Source organism: Canis lupus, chromosome 10 (genome assembly GCF_011100685.1).
Source record: "Canis lupus familiaris isolate Mischka breed German Shepherd chromosome 10, alternate assembly UU_Cfam_GSD_1.0, whole genome shotgun sequence".
In the NCBI taxonomy this organism is placed as follows: domain Eukaryota; kingdom Metazoa; phylum Chordata; class Mammalia; order Carnivora; family Canidae; genus Canis; species Canis lupus.
The window spans coordinates 57,371,279-57,389,878 of NC_049231.1; the positions used below are offsets into that span (position 1 = coordinate 57,371,279).

At 37.9% G+C, this 18,600-nt stretch overlaps 1 protein-coding gene across 4 annotated transcripts in view; it reads right to left on the reverse strand.

Moving 5' to 3' along the window:
- Nucleotides 1-4,413: 4,413 nt before the first annotated feature.
- CLHC1 (clathrin heavy chain linker domain containing 1) overlaps nt 4,414-18,600 on the reverse strand; it is a 32,096-nt gene continuing 17,909 nt past the window's right edge. For all 4 annotated transcript variants that reach the window (XM_038551284.1, XM_038551282.1, XM_038551283.1 and 1 more), the window contains 4 exons: nt 17,041-17,215; nt 11,090-11,292; nt 6,566-6,745; nt 4,414-4,769 (listed from right to left, as the gene is read on the reverse strand). In XM_038551284.1, coding sequence (XP_038407212.1) covers nt 4,573-4,769; nt 6,566-6,745; nt 11,090-11,292; nt 17,041-17,215 — 755 coding nt within the window. In that variant the 3' untranslated portion in view covers nt 4,414-4,572. The remainder of the gene's footprint in view (nt 4,770-6,565; nt 6,746-11,089; nt 11,293-17,040; nt 17,216-18,600) is intronic.

Sequence of the window (18,600 nt, forward strand, 5' to 3'; positions counted from 1 at the left end):
TGTTCACTTTGTGAACAATTATTGAGCTCTGTCTACAGTTATAATTTGGGCATTTTTCAGAATTTCTTATTGGGTGTATGTATGTTTATATATCAATAACATTTATCAAAAACAATAAAGCAACAGTAAATTTACAACATGAACATTAAATATGGGAGATACCTAACTTGGCATTTATTCCTGCAATTATTTATTGAAATTCACTTTGTACCTGGTACTGTGTTTGATTTTAGTGATGCAATGGTAAATGCTATAGGTTGAAACGTGTCCTCCCCAAATTCCCATGTTGCAGCCCTAACCCCCAGTCCTCATTATGTGCCCCTATTTAGAAATAGGGTCTTTACAGAAGTCATCAAGTAAAAAGCGGTCATGAGGGTGGGCCCTCCTCCCATATGACTGGTATCCTTATAAGAAGAGGAAATTTGGACACAGACATGCATAAAGGAAAGATGATACAAGGGACAGAAGATGGCCACCTATAAGTCAAGGAGAGAGGCAGAGGCCTGCAACAGATCCCTCCCTTACAATCTTTCTAAGGAACCAGCCCTACGGACATCTTGCTCTCAGACTCACAGCCTTCAGAACTGTGAGACAATACATTTCCAGCTGTTAAACCACTCAGTTAGTGTACTTTGTTTTAGCAGCCCAGAAAACTAATACAGTAACTCCCCCATTTCCCACACCCTCAAAAGATAAAGTCCTTGCCCTCAATTAAAAATATTGTCCCTAACCACAGCCACGATAGCAATAAAGGACAGGTTGTAAAAGGGAAATTTAGCACAATTAAGGAAGTCGTGAAAGCCTTCCCTGAGAAAGTTTGAACTAAGCTAAGAATTGAAGTAAAAGAAATTATTGAAGAGGTAAAAACAAAGGGATTAGCCTCTGGGTAAAAGGAATAGCTACTGAGTGGCTAGTAGGTTAAGCGTCTGATTCTTGCTTTCAGTTTAGATCATGATCTCAGGGTCGTGGGATCAAGCCCAGGTAGGGCTCCCTGTGCTCAGCGGGGAATCTGCTTGACAATCTCTCCTTCTCCCTCTGCCCCTCTCCCTGCTCACACACACCTACCACTTTTAGACAACAGGCTTGAGCAGAGGAATGTAGAAAGAGCCCACAGCAACCCCCTGGCTGAACACAGAAAGGCCCATCGGCAACCCACATCAAAATATCCATAGGCCATAACTGACCAATGGACCATCTACAACCATGCAGAGTTACCAAAAAAGAGAAGATCCCATAGGTCACCACACCGCCTCACCCTCCTGCTTTAAATACAGGCCACCACCCACTGCCTTGTTGCAGACAGTCTCTCCACCGTGCATAGTCCATCGTCCGGCCAGTGGCTCCCTTGCAGTGTATTCAGTAAACTGCTATTTCCTGCTGAATCCTTTCACCGCTGGCAGCAGCACCAGCTTCTTCCCAACAATCACCCCATATTTGAGGGTCCCCATCTAATCAGGAGATACCACATTTAGTCACCGCACCTTACAAGAGGAACAAAAAAGAAGCACACATTGGGTTGGAAGAAAGTGAGGAGTACAGTAGGAGAGAGGCTGGAGAGGCAGCAGGAATCTGATCATGCAGGCCATGTTAGGGATTTTGAACTTTATCTCAAAAAGCAGTGAGACAACCACTGAGTATATCAATATAGTAAAATGTGAAGTACTCAACATACCTATAAGTATCCTTACCCAAATAGCTGAACCTAATCTAGTCAAGTCTTTAGAAATAACTTCCGTTTATAGGAAATATGGGAAATAGAAGAACAAATTAAGTAATACCATAAAGACAAATACCAATCAGACAAATCTAGAATGTGGAATATTCCTAGTAACAACCGGCCAGTCCAACCAGTCAATGGCAAAGGGGGAAAAAAAGGTGGGGGGAGAGGAGGAGGCATAACTCTAGTTGTGGAGACACAACTAAACAGAACACATGAAACTTGTTTAGATTCTTATTAGAACAATTCAACTATGAAAAGACATTTTTAAGCAACCGGTGAAATTTGAATATGGACTGGATATTAGATGGTACTAAGAAATTATTGTTAATTATTTTTCAAAGTATGCTGTGTCTTGGAGTGCCTCAGTGGCTCAAACAATTAAGCATCTGCCCTTGGCTCAGGTTATGGTCTCAGAGTCCTGGGATGGAGCCGTGGAGCCCTGACAGCTCCCTGCTCAGCAGGGAATCTGCTTCTCCCTCTGCCTCTTGCCCCTGTTCGTGTGTGCTCACACACACTAATAAATAAAATCTTTTAAAAAATAAAATACATAAATAACACGCTGTATCTTTCCACTAAAGCTGTAATCTTGATAGCAGAGATCATCCACAAAAAGAAGTACTCAGTATGTGTTGTTGATTCTGATGCTGAATCTTGGCATTTCAAATGGAGGCAGGTCAGGAGGTACTGGGGAATCATTTGTATCTTTGCAGAATTACAGAATTTTTGAGTTAAACATGACAAGAGGAATTATCTAATCAAAATAATTCAAGAAAAGGACACAAAGCCAGACTGTGGCAGCGCTGGTCTAGCATGCAGGCTACTGGGCCAAGAGAGCTCAGGATACCGTCTCCCAGTGCAGCTCATGGGAGGTTCTGACTGCTTCCACGCCCCATGCAGCTCACAACTCAACCCCTTCTCCTTCCCCCATGTGATTTCATATTCTTGCTCTTCCTCCTAACTCCATCTCCAGACATTTTAATTTATATTCACTTGACAAGTTTCACATTCCTTGGGAAAACTGCCAAAAGTAATGCTAACAGAGAAGGAATAATAATGAGGGGAGGAAAAATATTTTAAAACCAAAGCGAAATTAACAGTAACAACAACAGCTGCTATTTCAAGCTTTTTCCACATTTATGTTCCTATTTCATTCTCCTGGCTGTCATGGACACATTGTTTTCCTAAGTTCTGTCAATGGGCACACACAATAGCTTTGTATTGATCTTACAAGTCTCAAAGAAAGAAAGGTTTTAAGCTGTCGATAGATTAAAAGTCAATGCTGTTAAGGACACCTGGGTGGCTCAGTTGGCTAAGCCTTTAGGCTCACGTTATGATCCCAGAGTTCTGGGATTGATCCCTGCATCGGGTCCCTGCTCAGCTGGGAGCCTGCTTCTCCCTCTGCCTGCCACTTCTGCTTGTGCTCTCTGTCAAATAAATAAAATCTTTTTTTAAAAAAGTCAATGCTGCTAAAAATAAATAAATATCTGTATTACTGTGCTTAGCAATATATGAAAAAACTGAGAACTCAGCCAGTAGTCTTCTGGACTTATAAGATAAGCCAAGCAACGCTAATATAAACGTGGACAGATAGCTCAATAAAGATAATAAGACATGTCAACATATCAAATAATCCAAACAAGGATTTGTATACAAATACAAATGGATAGATACGTGGGATTTAGTAAGTATAAGCCAAGTAGAGGAACATGTATTTCTGAGACCTATTACATAGAAATAACAGTTATCTTCTATGAAATTCCTCCATTATGGTATATCCTTCTAGTACACACACACATGACTAATCCTCATGACAAACCTTTAGAGGAGGTATTACTGCCCATATTTTACAAAGAGGAAGAGGTAAGATCAGAATTTGAATATGAGTTTGTTGATTCCAACTACATATTCTTTCCACTATAGCGTACAAAATAGACAATTTAAATTTAGGAGGGGAAAACTCGACTTTTTACTCTGACTCTATATAATATCAGCTCACTGTAACCATGTTCCATGATCAAGGCTGACATTCCGCTGGTATGGTGTAAGGGCTGAAAGCTATTAGGATTAGTTTGGTATCTGCTCTGTTTGACTGGCGGTGTCTGTACCATACTGATCACTATATATTTTGAATATCCTACCTGTCCATGACACAGAACTCTGAGTATTCCATCAAATACTTATTCAGAGATTTGAAATCATTCAAAACCACTTTTCATGACGTATTTTCCATACAGGTATCTCAGGTCTACTTCATGCAAAATTTGGCTGGTCTTCTCCCTAAGTAAGAACATGCTAAGATTCCCAACTCTTAGAGTAGAAGCCTAACATCTGTCATTTACATATACCAAAGCATGGGGCACATCTTTAAATCAGTAGTACAAAATTACTATACTGTAGGTTTTCACAAGTGAGCCCAACCTTGAAATGACATCCTGCCTTTCTTGTTAAAAATCAGTGTTGAAGCATTTATTATTTGGGAAATCAGTCTGACCAGATACTAATCACATCTTCCTCAGCTCTTGCTATAAAATTAGATAATCAGAAAGGAATATATCCAGACATTAGCCTGGCTGCCCTTGGATAGATGTGCCTAAACTGAGTTTTATACAAAGTTATATTCTGGGATTTTATCAAGATTCAATATCAGAAATGGAAAAAAGGAAGCAACAGTATAAATGTTTCAAGGACAAATCTAAATGCCATCATAACAAAAGCAGCATGGTTTATTTCTGAGAGCTTCATACTTTAGATTTATTTGTAAGTTAGTTATGCCAAAATGGCCAAAAGTTAGTTTGCCCAATGAATACACATAAAATGTCATATAAGCTCCCTCAACTGGTTAAGACATAGAACTACCAAAAAACATGTTCCATTAAGTTAACTGTATTGTCCTCTTCAGAAATTTCTGTAACTCCAGCCTGAGAACGAAGAACGGACGTGATATCACGAGATAATTTGTCAAAGCCATTCTGTAAACATATATTTGCCACTTCTTGCCAGTTTTCGAATGCACAAAATGGATCATTTATCATAAGATGTTCGATTATACCTGAGGGAAAAAATTATAATATTATAGTAGAGCACTTATTCTTATTTGAAAACCCACACTTAGCAATTCTTCAAAAATAGAACGGGATATCATTTCAACTACTTTTTTAAAAGATTTTATTTATTTATTCATGATAGACAGAGAGAGAGAGAGAGAGAGAGAGAGAGGCAGAGACACAGGCAGAGGGAGAAGCAGGCTCCATGCAGGGAGCCCGACGTGGGACTTGATCCCGGGACTCCAGGATCGCGCCCTGGACCAAAGGCAGGCGCCAAACCGCTGCGCCACCCAGGGATCCCCTCAATTCAATTATTAAAGTTATTATTAAACTTGATTCCTAGAAGTTTAATGTGGAGTGCTTCTGCCAGTTCGGGGCAAGTAATCAAGGATTAGCTTATTCATCTTTTTCATTAACCTTTTCATGCCTCACTTCAACCTTCTACCATCTCTCACATTCCCACACTTCTACTCATCTCCTTCTTGGTAAGGTTCGCAAATGTTAAAGGCTACAAGGAAGGGGGCTCAGAAAATGAAGAATGAGGGCTCAGTCTTTTTTTTTTTTTTTTTTTTTTTTTTGAGGGCTCAGTCTTATTCAGAGTTTCTAAGGTACCACTACACACTATCACATAACTAGGGGGCCTATAGGGCTAGTTTTCATGATCCTTCAGATTCTTTTATAAATTTCTCCTTAAAAACCTCTTTGGCAAACCCTTCCTCCTATCTCTGGATAGAGAGAAAGCTCTTAATGATGGGGCTTCTATAACAAATCTAAAGGAAAGGAAAGGAAAATAAAGGAAAGGAAATAAAAGAATGATTTTGTTTATTAAAGAAAACTGATGGGGGATCCCTGGGTGGCTCAGTGGTTTGGCATCTGCCTTTGGCCCAGGGCACGATCCTGGAGACCCGGGATCAAGTCCCATGTCAGGCTCCCGGCATGGGCCTGCTTCTCCCTCCTCCTGTGTCTCTGCCTCTCTCTCTATGTCTATCATAAATAATCTTTAAAATAAAAAAAAAAACCTAATGATATTACTTACTTTTGAAATCAATTATGATGACCCTCTTTGGAATATATTTATTTAGAGAACTCACTTCTTATTTATTACATGCATTACTTTATGATACTTAGTGAAAGAGGGCATCTTTTTAAAATATTGTCATCACTATTACTTTATTTCTACCATGATTATTATTTTTCTGTCAAATATTTTATTTGATAATTTCAAAATTATCTTCCCAAATATGCTTTTGTGCAATTTGCTATTCATTCTTTAACCCCATATAACAATTTAAAATCAAGTTATCTGCTCAATTTCCTATATTAAATTAGAGAAATGAAAGAAAAAAGTAAGATGTAATTAGTTATTCTTGATCCTATTCCAGAATTACATTAAGAGTAAACAGCATATATAAATGATATTTACATATTTGGGTTAAGAATAAAAATATAGAGAGATTATGGCTAAATAACATTTAAAATACAAATACATATAAAATTACTAAATATACACACTTGTTAATATATGTACAATTTATTTAGTGTTAGCCAGTATAATTATTAAGATATTCCTCTAAAGCTTCACAAAGATTTGCTCTTCTTTGGAATTCCCTCAAGAAATATATACTATTGTCAACAGACTGTTATTGACATGATAATCTTTATAAACTCCCAAAGTCAAGTCCTGCCAAGAAGTAACTCTTAGGAAAAAAATCAGTTAACTCAAACATAATAGTCTTGAACCTTCCCCTAAACAACCCACTACTTTCTCTTCTACAACAACATTTTACTATACTATACTTACCTTTCCCACCTTTACTTATTTCTTGAAGTAGCTTAATGCCAACTGTTTTCATATCTATAGAAAACAGTTGAAGTATAGCAAGACCAAAAGATAAAGATGGTGGTTTCCCATTCCATTCTCTAGTGAGACACTGAATTAATTCAGTGTGAGGACATAACTTTATTAACTGCATCAGGTCATCTGAAAGCAAAAGTAAAAAACTATGTCTCAACATCTTAATATGTTACATCAACTACAAACCAGGACCAGTTAATGTCTATACCAATCAATACTTCTTTTTACAATCCTTCCAAAGCCCTCAATGCACTCAACAGTACTCTCTCCAATCAAAAAAAAAAAAAAAATCATGTTCAATATACCAAAAAATGAAAGACTACCAGAAAAATAGATTATCAAAGATAGTAGATTAGAAAAGATTCGATTGGCAATAGGAAACCTGAGCTCTAATCACAGTTCCATCACTGACTTATTCTTTTGGATCTCAGTTGATGCACCTTAAAAGTGCTAGAATCAATATATCCAATTTCTAAGTTTCCATTTGATACTACCTTATGTTTGTCTATATCCTGTTGCTCATATTTACACCAATTCCTAATGAGTATAATTTCTTTCTTTTTGTGCCTTGCACAGAAAAAGGGTTTCACTAATTTTTTTCCTAAAAATATCAAATATTTAGAAACTCAAAAATGAAGACTTTAAGAAGCTATCAGCTAGTTCAAGTAGCTAGAGGTAGAGCCATATGAAGTTGCCTACATTTGACCATTTTTGATTCCAAAAAAAGCAATTTCTTATGGTTTAATATACCAGTTAACTAATGAGTTCATCTAGTACTGCCATGATTTATATTCTTAAGTTTATAAACTTTGTGTAACCTTACTAAAGTTTTCTTTTCTTTTTTAAAGATTTTATTTACTCATGAGAGACACAGAGAGAGAGAGAGAGAGAGAGAGAGGCAGAGCCACAGGCAGAGGGAGAAGCAGGCTCCATGCAGGGAGCCCGGTGCGGGACACAATCCTGGAACTCTGGGATCACACCCTGAGCCAAAGTCACACACTCAACTGCTGAGCCACACAGGGGTCCCAACTTACTGAAGTTTTTCAAGTAAAAATATTCTTCTTAGGTCACAACAGAGGTAATTTTCAAAATAATTTCCAAGTGCCTTTAAAGAACTACCATAAACATAATTTGCACTCTGACAGGCAATATAAAATAATCTAGTGTTTATTAAACACATATTTATGTACTGGGAACTTAAATATATTACTTGCTGCATTTAATATTCAGAATAAGTGAGATATTATTATTCTCACATTGAAAGTGAGGAAATAGGCTTTTCATAAAAAGTTCATTTCCCCATAATTATACATATGATATAAAGTAGAATAGTTCATTTGCTCTCCCAGTCTATGACCTTCCAATCTATAGTGATGGCCCTCCAAAACAATAAATATATGTATGTGTGTGCATTGCATGTATGTATATATGTATACACAGGCATGCAAACACACACACATAGATACAGAGACAGAGAGAAATTGTAAAAGAAGAAACAAGGAATAGCAGAATATAATTCTATATCAATAAAGTCAAACAATTTTTTTAAAATTTCCCTAGAGAGAGGTAGAAGTTTATGATTTGGGTCACTCAAACTGGCCCCCACTAAGGTGAAGCTATCTATATAGCATGCCCCAGCCTTCAACATTTCATAACTCACACATCTTGCTCTGCTTCATTCAGTCAAGTATTGAAATCCCCTTCTCCAAAATAACCAACATTTATAAAATATGTGCAAGATATGGTCTCTGACTAATTAGAAAAAATACAAATTCAAATCCTCTGCTTACCACACTTTGGAATCCATTTTGTCATTCATTAGTTTGACATGTTAATCATTTTTTATACTGTGGATGTTCTGTTTTAATAAGATTATAAAGGCCTATATACCAAGTATGATATCTCTTTAACTCACAACTATCTAGAGCAGTGGTTCTTCAAATATGGTCTAGGGCTACAAAGTCAAAACTACTTTCATAAAAATACTAAGTTGGGGATTCCTGGGTGGCGCAGCGGTTTAGTGCCTGCCTTTGGCCCAGGGCGCAATCCTGGAGACCCAGGATCGAATCCCACATCAGGCTCCTGGTGCATGGAGCCTGCTTCTCCCTCTGCCTATGTCTCTGCCTCTCTCTCTCTGTGACTATCATAAATAAATAAAAATTTTTAAAAAAATACTAAGTTGTTATTTTTCTTTTTCATTCTCATTCTTTCAAAATACACATGAGACTACATGACACGTGGTATTACAACAGACTGAATATAGGAGCAGATATGGGAAGCCAGCTATCTTCTATAAAATCAGGCATTACAGAGATTTGCAAAAATGTAGAAAATGTAACTCTTTTCAGGAAATTCTTTGGTTTTGGAAGTTATTGTTTTTTTAAAATATTATTTATTTATTTATTCATGAGAGACACAGATAGAGAGAGAAAGGCAGAGACACAGGCAGAGGGAGAATCAGGCTCCATGCTGGGAACCACACATGGGACTCCATCCCAGGTCTCCAGGATCACACCCCGGGGCTGAAGACGGCACTAAACCCCTGAGCCACCCAGGCTGCCCATTGACAGTCTAAATCTAAGAGAGAACAGTTTTTTCGGAAACCAGGAAGTATTAACAAATTGAATCTGTCCCCCAAGGTCAATATAATACTGTGGAAAGCTGTGGTTGTTTCTCATTAAAAAAGTAAAATAAAGAAAGTAATTTTTCAAACATTGTTTCCATTTTGTAAGCTTAATTTTTCTCATTTTTATCTTATGATGTGCTAAATAAATTCTTTTTTTTAAGATTATTTATTTATTTATTCATGAGGGACACAGAGAGAGGGCAGAGACACAGGCAGAGGGAGAAGCAGATTCCCTGTGGGGGGAGCCCGATGCAGGACTCAATCCTGTGACCCTGGGATCACGCCCTGAGCCAAAGGCAGATGCTCAATCACTGAGCCACCCAGGCATCCCAACAAATTTTGAGGATAAACAGCAAAGTCCTAATTATGTAAGAGTGTCACTACTTTGTAAATTATTACAATATATATTTAATTATTCTAGATTGTAATGTACTACTTGAGGAACAGAACAATATAATAATGAGTCAATCATGTTTCTATGTACTTACACAAGGTAAATTTTGCAAGCAAAACAGAAGCTTGACATTTCAACCAATAAAAATTCTAAGAGTAATTAAACCTATATTCCATCCATGTCTAAATTGACTAAAATAATCTCTTACCTATGGAAAAATAATATTTAAAACAGAAACTAAATCTGTACACTTAGATAATAAAAATAAAATACGTAATTCATTCAACAAATATTAATTGAGTTGCACTTTCTATACCAGATTCTGTTCTGCTGCTGTGTGTGTGTAGGCAAATTACTTACCTCTTTGGGCAAGCCAAACTATAGTATCAAGTGGGCTATTATATAACAAATAAAGAAATTCATAACTTTAAAAAATAGATTCTAAGCAAAATTCAATTTATTGTTTGAAAATGATCAGATTCAACAGCCATCAACAGTCTTCTTTCCTAGAAAAATATAACCTAAAAGTGCTATGTTTTGTTCCATTTGCAACTTCTTAGAATTGGGGTACAAAGCCTGCAAATCAGAATAAGACATAGGCCTGGGATGTGGGAGATGTCAGGATGCCTACACATTTAGGTTACAAAGGAAGAGATCAGCTCATTGAACTAAAGTTACCCTAAGGTTGACAACGGTCTCAGATCACAGCCCAACTGCAACCTAGATTTTCAAAATTTTGAAATGAACATTATTTTACTAATTCGTCATTTCTAATGCTTATATCATAGTCCAGAACATTTTATGTAACAAATAAATTCAGCTATTAAAAAAATCCTTTAAGTTGCATGGCCTAAAATAGCTGCAAAATAAATTGTGTACTTCAGAGGGAGAGAAGCAGTGACACCCAGACATCCACCTTCTCGAAGGCTGCCAGGCCCTCCCCCGAGGACAGCCCCAGCCTCAGTCCCCAATACCTTTGCCAGACATGCAAGAAAAACAAATCTTCTCAGCAACAACTGACCATAAAGCAGAGACCACCCTGCTGCACCTGGCCACAGCTACCTTGGACCCTCCAATAGTACCACAAGCTTGACGAACTTCACTCCCTGCCTCAGGGTTCCTTCTGTGCAAGCTTTGGCTCATTTCCCTCTCAGGGCTTCAGTATCTCTCCGCTTGTATGATGGGTCTAGCAGTGCCTACCTGATGGGACTGTTGTGGGGACTGGCTGAAAGGATGTGAGAACACCCTACCCAGAGTCTGGCACAGAGTAGGTACTCAATAAAAGTTAGATAGGTTTTCACTAAAAACAGGCAAAGAAACAAATCTACTCATCATATATGTAAAACACACTTTATAATGTAAATCCAAAATATTTCCTACTATCATGGGTGATCTTAGAATTAAAGTCTAGAATTCAAATGTATACAGTTAAGTAGACTTTTTCACTTACCATAAGTAAAGTCCTTGAATTGCTGTATGTATTCCATGGCCCCATGAATCTGACCCTGTTTACACAGGCAAAGAAGAGCTTTCTTGTGCAGGCCACATTCACTGTAGATCATCTGAGCTAACGCTAGGCACTTGGCCTTGTTATAAGTATCCTGTTCCCCATAATCACAAATCACATCCCCCACCTCCTCAGAAAATGTGAGCCTAGAGCAAGCAGATCAAGAAGTATACTTTAGAGAGTTCTTGGTGAGTAGATGAGAATATCTAAAAATTCAGCACAGCAGAACAGGATTTTCCACGGTCTGTAAGAATTCCAAGTTAATAGGCAATTGATATAGAAGAAATTAAACATATCTAAGATTTGAGAACAAGAACAAAAACAAAAACAATCAGCACATATTCGTTTGGGGGAAAACATTTTAACGAAACTGAGCTCAAGTTTTTAAAAAAAATCTACAAACACAGTTAAAACTCTCCTAAAAAGACTGGTGGGATTTAAATGACAAGGTAAAGAAAAATTCTCTTATAATTGAGGATCTCAATGTCCTCAGCAGTTATCTATATTCTAAACCCTGTAGAGAGTAAGAACTCATTAAATGTTGGCTAAAGACAGTGACAAGAAATTTTAGCTCAAAATTAGTGACCGATCTTGTAAGCATTTGCAAGAAATGTGTGATACCAGTGTTATTTTTTAAGATTGTTATAGATATATAAAAAAACAAAGGGAAAAAAAGGATATAAGATGTCCCTACTAGAAGAGACTGACGTAGTTCTTTTGAGATGGCTCACTTGAGGGAACCCTGGGTGGCTCAGCGGTGTAGCGCCTGCTTTTTGGCCCAGGGTGTGATCCTGGGGTCCCAGGATCGAGTCCCATGTTGGGCTCCTTGCATGGAGCCTGCTTCTCCCTCTGCCTGTGTCTCTGCTTCTCTCTCTCTCTCTCTGTCTCTCATGAATAAATAAAATCTTAAAAAAAAAAAAAAAAAGAGATGGTTCACTTGAATAGGTTTCACTTGTCATCACATTTTTTTAATTTTTAAACTTTTTACTTGTCATCACATTTTAATGCACCATCTGCAAATACAATTGAAGTGAATCATCTGCACTAGCACATTAACTCCACCTAGAAATGATCAGTGTAGGCCAAAACACATTTGGGTATAATTAAAGATATTCCTTCTAATCACTGGTTGTATGGAAATTTTACTTTAGTTATATTTTTAATAGCTACAGCTTTATGTGTCAGGTGATCAGACTTTTTTCCCAGGTAAGAATGACTAAGAGAATCAAGATTAGTCTATAGCCCAGGCAGTTTTAGAGCTGGCTCTGTGCAGGTCTTCAGGGAAAGAACTGTAGAACTTTTTAAGGTAGCCGAGAGGCCAGGCCATCAGAGTCAGAGACTAGAGGACAGAGGCCAAGAATAAAGAATATGAATTACCTTCAGTATTCTGTTAGGTCATCTCAGGATCCTTAAGAGTGGTATAATTTCCAAATTTATGCAGCCAAGGAACTGCATAAGAATTTTAATTCTTACAACTAAGAGGTAGAATCAGCCAATGACCATCAGTATATGTAGGGAATTAATCTTGTCTGAAGTGCCTCTGCATTGATAACAGGTATTAATGAGCATGCACTTTCTAATGGCGTTCTCACATCCAAACCATTTCCAGGGCTCCCTGACCAGTACGTTTTGTAGAGAGTAGAAGGTGTGACCAGGTGGGAATATATTACCATATATTACCAGGTGGTATATATTACCATATATAGCCCACTTGGGCTATGTGTATATATATATATATATACACATAGCCCAAGTGGGCTACAGGATATATATACATAAAAAGAAATTTCCTAAAACAGGATTAACTATTATGTGAACAATAAGTGAAGCTATAATGAGAGGGTGGGAAAAAGCTACTCTGCACTGGTAAATAGTAGTGCCATCAATACAGGACAGTTTGGGACTATCCAGTGTCATGTAGGGGAAATGGTGAATTTGGAGTGGGCAGCAATAGGCAGTAGTGTGCAAACTTGCCATTTTTATATCTGGGACATTTCTAAATCATGACTATTATTTAGGGTGTGTTTCCATTAGTTCATCCATCTCCCTTATGATATATGAGAACTGTAACTACACTATCATATGTATCCTATGTCTCTATGCAACCAGAGCCAAGTAAGCATAGTCCTTAGGATGCAAAATAAGCAAGCATGGCTACTAGATAGATAACAGAGAGGCCTTTCCTCTCTTCGCCTTCCAATACTCACAACCCATCCTATATCCACATAGACAGCAAGAGTAGCTTGATCTTCATAAGCAGGCAGAAATTGTTTCAGTCCTCTTTACTGGACCAGTGACTCTTCCCCAGATGACTATTTTTTTTAAGTTTTTTTTTTAATTTTTATTTATTTATGATAGTCACAGAGAGAGAGAGAGAGAGATAGAGAGAGAGAGAGAGGCAGAGACACAGGCAGAGGGAGAAGCAGGCTCCATGCACCAGGAGCCCGACGTGGGATTCGATCCCGGGTCTCCAGGGTCGCACCCTGGGCCAAAGGCAGGCGCCAAACTGCTGCGCCACCCAGGGATCCCTCCAGATGACTATTAACAACTCACAGCTATCTCCTTCCCCAAAGAATTGCCCTCAGCTGACTGGAGCTGTCTCATGCAGAAAATTGTGCCTTTCAATCCTCCAGTAGTCTAGAGAAGATGACTGACTAATAAGGAATACGAAAGGCCAGTCCCACAATGTAAAAAGAAACAACTCTGGTATATAGGCTCCACATCCTCTCCCTGTAATGCTAGCTAATACTAGATTTCACCTGAGTTCACACCCTTGCTTAGCAGTTTGCCCTTCCCTAACCCATCTAATTTCTCCCCTTACAATATTTCTTAAGGAGTAGTCTATCAGCAAATGACATGACTCAAATCCAACTATCATGCTCTCTTTAAGGGAACAGAGAACCTGAGTGCCATACATATTCCTCTCTTCCCTTTTATGTAACAATAATCTTACCTTCTCATGATAATCAAAGTCAATTGATTTGGACTCGAAGTTAGTTGAGGATTCACAGAACCTCAAGTTGCAGGCATGGGAAGCCCAAACTCCCTGTGATGGTTAATTTTATGTGTCATCTTGACAGGCTCATAGAGTGCCCAGATATTTAGTCAAGTATTATTCTGCAAGTCTGTGAGGATGTATTTGAAAGACAGTAACATTTGAATCCATAGACTGAATAAAGCAGACTGTTGTGAATGTGGATGGCTCTCATCCAATCACTTGACAGCCTGAATGGTACAAGGCCTCCTGCTTGACTGCTTAGTTGGGACATCATTCTTTTCTTACCTTTAGACTCAAACAGAAACATTGGCTTTTCTTGGGTCTTAAGCAGCCTGAAACTCACACCAGTGGTGGCTCTCTTGGGTCTCTAGCTTGCTGACTACAGATATTGGGACTTACCAGCCTCCATAATCACCTGAGCCAATTTCTTCATATATGTGTATAGACACACACACACACACACACACACACACATACACATTCACACATATATAATTTTATATATGGAATATATATATATCCTATTGATTCTGCTTCTCTGGAGAACCCTAATTAATATACTCCCCAAGTGGGCTACTGGGAATGATAGCAGAGCTACACTTTTATCTCCCAGATCCAAGTATTCTACCTACTGGGGATATACCATGTAATTGCCACTGGTTTAGAGTGCATTTCATCCTAAAGGATGGAGTAACGAACTAGCATCACCTGGACAAAACCTGAATCATCCAGGAACCAAGTCTGGGTTTTTTCCTCCTTGTCTACTGGTCTTAGGTCACCCCACCCCTGCATGAGACCATAGGTGTGAGCTGTGGAAGTAGTGTCAGACAGTTCATGGTAGTTGACATGGGTTCTGGGCCACCGATTCCTGAAACTAACTTGTATGCTCTATTGAGCATGACCTTGATTGTACCTAATTTTAAAGATTTATTAATTTATGATAGACACACAGAGAGAGAGAGAGGCAGAGACACAGGAGGAGGGAGAGGCAGGCTCTATGCTGGGAGCCCAACACAGGACTCGATCCTGGGACCCCAGGATCACACCCTGGGCCAAAGGCAGGTGCCAAACCGCTGAGGCACCCAGGGATCCCTGACTGAACCTAATTTTAGATGGACTCTCTGAGCCCACCTGACCTCATGACCTGGTGAGTCTGCCACAATCCAGTTCATGATGAGCAGTTCTAGTTCCACATCATTGGTGTTTCTTGGATAAACACTTCAACTTTAGTAGGACCCACCAAAGTTTTTTAATCGTATACAGTTGCTTGTTACAGGTGGCAGATAATCTACTGGGAGATCTCTGGGTAGTCCCAAGACAAATGAAAATTGTTAGCGGGTATCAATAATCACAGTTTGATAAAGGCATGGCAACCAGTCATCCTACCAGACAAGCCATCGAGACCAGGAGAAGTTTCAGAGTAGAATATAAAATGGATGATATAGGAGAAAGATGATTAATAATTAATATGGATGAATCTCAAAATAACTAAGTGAAAGAGCAAGACCAAGAAGAAAAAATTATACATAATGTATAATTTCATTTTTATAAAATTCTAGAAAATGAAACTTCATCTATTGTGACAGAAAGTAGATCAGTCGTTACCTGGGGACAGTGGAGGTGGAATAAGGTTAATTATCTCAGTGGTGGTGATAATTTTATGGGTATATACATGTCAAAAGTTGTCAAACTGTACTGATTATTATATGTCAATTATATCTCTACAATGCTGTTTTCCAAAAACTCATCAAACTGCATTTGAAATATACATCAATTATTGTATATAACTTCTATCTCAATAAAGTTGTAAAAAACAAATTACTGCCCTAGGATCGATTATCATGATAAACACTATAGCACATCCCACTAACTCCTCTCTTATAAGATTCCCCCAGAATTATAACCACAGGAGCGGTTGTGCCTGGATGGAGCAAAATTAATGTGACAAGCAAATACATAGGTTTGTGCAAATGGTTGACTAAAATAGATGCTGTTTTAATGTCCTGCCTAGATCCTCCTTCCCCATACTCTGGGTGTGGCTGCCAGTGGCTTCCAAGTCCCTCCCTTCTAAGCAAATTGTCCTTTGCTGGTGGGAGCCACCATTATAGGATACTATGCTCCACCCAGGCAGTCCACAGCCCTAAAAGAGAAAAAGATGTACAAAAGGCTGGCCCCTTGCCTCAAGGGGGACAGCTCTGTGGTATAGGTTATGGTCCAGAGCTTCTTATAAGTAAGACCAAGGTTAGAACTTGCCTAAGATCACATCCTTTCTTGGCTTCCCAAAAACATACACATTCCTCCCTATTCTGCTTCACTCACTCCCTGATAGGGTTTTGAGAATCCCTCTCTATCAATCACATACACTCAAATTCCTGTCTGAGACTTTGGTTCTAGGGAATCTAACCTGAGGGAACTCTAGTGCAAATATGCCACTCTGTCCTGAAACCAACTCCCAGAAGCCATTGCCTGTCTATCCTTGCTGGTTTGTATGTTCTAAATGTTACCTTGGCCTACATCCATACTGCTTATAAGTTTTCTCCTAGGTTTATCCTTTATATGTACCCATAACCTATTTGGATCCAGGTTCCTGCCTTATCCCTCTGAGTAGCATGATACTGATTAATCCTTTTCTAGACTTACCAATCAACTTCTATCCACCATTAAGTGGTCATGAATCATGCCGTGAACTGCCATTAGTTAACTCCTGATCTGGGCTCTTTGTGACTAGGTCCCATGACTACATGAATGCTTAGTAAATTCTTTCTGACCCATTAATTACAATAGAGACCTGAGATAAATGTTCAAATAATGTACTAATAAAAAACTATTGAAATCTTGAGAGTAAACAACTTTACTAACCAACTATCAAAGTTGTTAAAAGCTTAACTTTGCTTACCTTTCCTGGGTGACCCAATTGATAACTAAATCTAAACGTTTTTCAGATAATCCACATTTGATTCCTTCCAGGGTTAGTTCTGCATCAATAGGACGTCTACATGCATGACTTGTGCTAAATACGGCTTCAAAAAATAAGAGTAAGGGAAAAGGCTTTCCTCGAATTTTTCCAACAGCTATGGAGAGAAGAAAAGTTTTTTAGTCAAATACTTTAGGTAAGTAATAGTTTACCTTTTCTTACTTCATATTATTATTTTCATCTCTTTGTATTTTCAAATAATTTCAATATAAAGTTATATATTTATAATTTTTAACTGATGTTTATGGATTAAACATTACATTTTGGATAATGACTAAATATTACATGCTATGTGAAAACAAAGACAGAAATTGGAATGATGTGTCTACAAACTAAAGAATGCCAAAAATTGCTGACAGCCATTTAGAAGCTAGAAGAAAAATATGGAAAGTAATCTCCCTCAGAGCCTTCACATGGAAGTTTTAAAAGCTGAAAGAATATATCACCAGCAGACTTTCACTATAAAAAATGTTAAAAGTAATCTTTCAAGCAGAAGGAAAATACCAGAGAGAAACAGGAGCCTACATGAAGAAATGAAGACTGGAAATGGTATATGTTATGAATATAATTATTTAGAGGTATACTGTTTTTATATAATACATCAAGTGTAACATCACCTAATGGTAGAATGTGATAAGTTAAAAGACATAATCTATAAACCCTAAAGCAACAACCAAAATAAGGCAACAAGGAGTTATAGCTCATGATCAGCAAAGGAGAAAAATACAATCATGAAAAAATTCAACTAATTCAAAAGAAGGCAGAAAAAGAGGGGAAAAAAACAAGGTAACAAGCAAGGGGTAAGAAAGAAAACAAAACTCAACCATGTCAACAATCACATTAAATGTAAGTGATCTTGGGATGCATAGTGGCTCAGTGGTTGAACATCTGCCTTTGGCCCGGGGTGTGGTTCTGGAGTCCTGGGATCGCGTCAAGGAGCCTGCTTCTCCCTCTGCCTAAGTCTCTGCCTCTCTCTCTCTGTATCTCTCATGAATAAATAAATAAAATCAAAATCTTTAAAAAATAAAATAAATGTAAGTGATCTAAACACTCCAAGTGAAAGGCAAAGATTAAAAAAATAAAAAATAAAAAAATAAAAAAAAAGAAAGGCAAAGATTGTCAGTGTATCAAAAAGTAGGATCCAAGTAAATGTTGCTTAGAAGACACTGACTTTATTTTTTGTTTCAAGTTTTTATTTAAATTCTAGTTAGTTAACATATATAGTAAAATTGGTTTCAGGTATAAGAGTTTGTGATTAATCACTCCCATATAATAACACCCAGTGCTCATCACAAGTGCCCTCCTTAATACCCATCACCCATTTAGCCCATTCCCTGGCCTACCTCCCCTCCATCAACCCTCAGTTTGTTCTCTATAGTTAAAAGTCTCTTATAGTTTGCTTCCCTCTTTTTTTTTCCTTTCTCCAATGTTCATCCATTTTGTTTCTTAAATTTCACATAAGTGAAATCATATGGTATTTTT